A 2,748-nucleotide genomic window follows, 5' to 3' on the forward strand; every position below is an offset into this window, starting at 1 on the left:
TGCTGAAACGAAGGTGTCATTTGCCATCCTCATCCGAAACTGCCCTTTACTCAGTTTTCTCCTTTGTTGAAACCCCTGTAAAGAATTGCAAACATGGTTAGTGGCTCCAGAATCTACTATCCAAGTATCTATAGAATCAAACACTAAACAGGCTTCTAACATATTTAGAAAACCCATACCTTGTTTATTCTTCTGGATTTCTTTAAGGTAGACCTTGCGATTTCGCTTCCAATGTCCTTTCACACGACAATGGAAACATTTTCCTTTGGTGTTGTCTTTTAAAGCAGTCTTTTTCTTCATGGGCTTTTTCTTTGCTCCCACTGAGCCCTAAGAAATATTTTTATTTCCAACTATCTTCTTTTTACCCTTGGGTTTGGGCTTAGAAGTGGAAATTGCATGTGCTTCAAGCTTCTTTTTCAAATCAAGAACCTCCTCCACATTTTGAAGATCATTCATTAGCCCACTTAGGGTGTAATCCCTTGTGTGCAGTTCATAATCCAATTTGAACAGTGAAAATTACGAATTCAAGCTATGAACAATCATTGATATTTGCATTTTCGCATTTATCTCAGCACCATTTAGTTCTGCCTCATTGAGACAAGAGATCACTTTCAGCATGAAATCTCTAAGTGGCTCCTTAGGTTTCTGCTTAAGGTCCTTAAAAGCATTAATTGCTTTCACCTTAGTAGATCTAGTTGTTGTACCGAACATCTCATATAGGTGCAATATTATGTCAGCAGCATTACCCATACCTACATGCTGCTTTTGCAATATACTGTTCATAAAGGCCAGTATATAGCATTTAGCCAGCTCGTTTACATCATGCCACTTCTTATGATATTCAATATCTTGTGGAGTTAACAGGAGAGTTAGTGCTTCAAGCTCACGGTCAGAAAGAACCCATGTGATCTTGTCATAATTAAGGACAATATTAAGATTTCTTTTCCATTCAAAGTAGTTATCACCATTTAGAGTGCATTTGTTCAGCAAAATTGAAAGTGGATTCATATTTGTGATGTAGATATATTTCTGAAAGTACATTTGAAATTATGTAAGCATACTAGTTATTCATAGACTTTGAACATTTCATGATGCATATATAAATGATGACAATATATAAAACCTTATAAATTATATTATTGGTTTGACGGTCATCTACCTTTCTGTAATAAATTAATTGACTATGGGCCGTGAGAATTTACTACCAACTAAACTGGGACCCTCCCACTTAACTATATTGCCCAGTATCTTCATACTTAACATGGTTAAGGAGCTCCTTCATTTGGTCCACGAAGTTTACTAATAGAGCTACTGTAGGTAGGTTAATAGTAAATTCATGTTGAGTGTAACAACCATTGTTTAATTCTTTTAAGCTCCTTACTCAGTGATCCTTTATGGGAGGTCTCACTTTATAATCCACCTAAAAGGATTTATCCTTTCAGAGACCTAGTCCATCATGATCTAGATTCATGTCCGCCTGTAGGGAGTGACATGTTTCACATGCTAATGGGCCAACAATGGAGACTGTGGACTCTATAACTCTAGGACTCTATGATTACTAAAGGTTTTGATTGACCTTTTTTTACCGAATTTTCTAGATGCATATTTAGAATATCCTAAGTCAAATTATGGGCTTGGTTATGTTTCCAACTAAATGCTTTGAGTATATAACTAAGTCCATATTACCATCTTATCTAGATGTTATTTATTTTCCTATATTCATTATGTATCTCATAGTATAAAACTCCTTTTAAACTAAAATACATAATGTATGCATGGCATTCCTTAAGAGATGTTGGCACCTTAATTCTAGATGACATGTTTTCAAGCATACAAATAATATCTAATATCATCATATAAATACATATAAATATTTATATATATAATAAGCCACATTAATGTTCATCGTAGAAAAAATAAAATAAAATTACAACTTGTAATTCTTTTCAATCTTGCTTGCTTCCGCTGCGTGTTAGAATCACATCTATTTGACACTCTTTTGAATTTTTATGACCTTTTTAAAATCCTCAATTTTAATTTTAATTTTAACCCAATTTGAGAAAATAATTTTATTTTGTCCAATCAATTAATCTCATTAATTAATACCAAAATAATATATATATATATATTTTTAATCCAAGGCTAAAATTAATTTTCCAAAAATTTGATAAATATTTATCTGCTTTATGCTTGTTTCCCATCAACACCCTGTTCACGAAGCCGATTATCACTGAGTCTGTGACACTCACCCCTTATCTCCCTTTTGTAGATAGTGATCGGCCTAGCGTGCATTCATTGGCATTTATAGTCCACCGCGGATAGGTAACGGCATCTCATAGCATTTTATTCCGAGTCACTCCGCTGCTAGAGGTCAAGTCCTTGTAATGTATTTTTTTCTTTTTGGTAAATGGATACTGGTCTTGATATAAATGTACAATTGGAGATTTTAGACTATGATGTATTTACTTACAATTATATAGAATAAAGATCAAGTTGATTTACTATGTCTATTGTTCAAACCATGTCATAAGGGTTATACGATTTAAAGCAATAACATAGATTGGTGAATGAGTATAATGAATTAACGGTAATTTCTAATAAGGCTTGTTCAGCACTTGGTGGGTTCTCTCGAAAGTCTCGAACGCTGGTAACATTCAAAGAGTTGTTGTTACATGAGGATTCATCTTCACTTCATTTCTTATCTGCATTTGCATTTTTGCTTGTTGAGCATTGATTAGACTTGTCTTA

The 2,748-nt window shown here is 33.6% G+C and overlaps 1 protein-coding gene across 1 annotated transcript; it reads right to left on the minus strand.

Moving 5' to 3' along the window:
- LOC108660695 lies at positions 517-1,008 on the minus strand. The gene has a single exon (XM_018114955.1). It carries the CDS (start codon positions 1,006-1,008, stop codon positions 517-519), a length of 492 nt encoding a protein of 163 aa, XP_017970444.1.

This window comes from Theobroma cacao, chromosome 2, assembly GCF_000208745.1.
Source record: "Theobroma cacao cultivar B97-61/B2 chromosome 2, Criollo_cocoa_genome_V2, whole genome shotgun sequence".
NCBI classification, from domain to species: Eukaryota; Viridiplantae; Streptophyta; class Magnoliopsida; order Malvales; family Malvaceae; genus Theobroma; species Theobroma cacao.

Excerpts from the sequence above, each read along its gene's own strand:
- LOC108660695 (XM_018114955.1), bottom strand. The coding sequence starts at position 1,008 with ATGAATCCACTTTCAATTTTGCTGAACAAATGCACTCTAAATGGTGAT.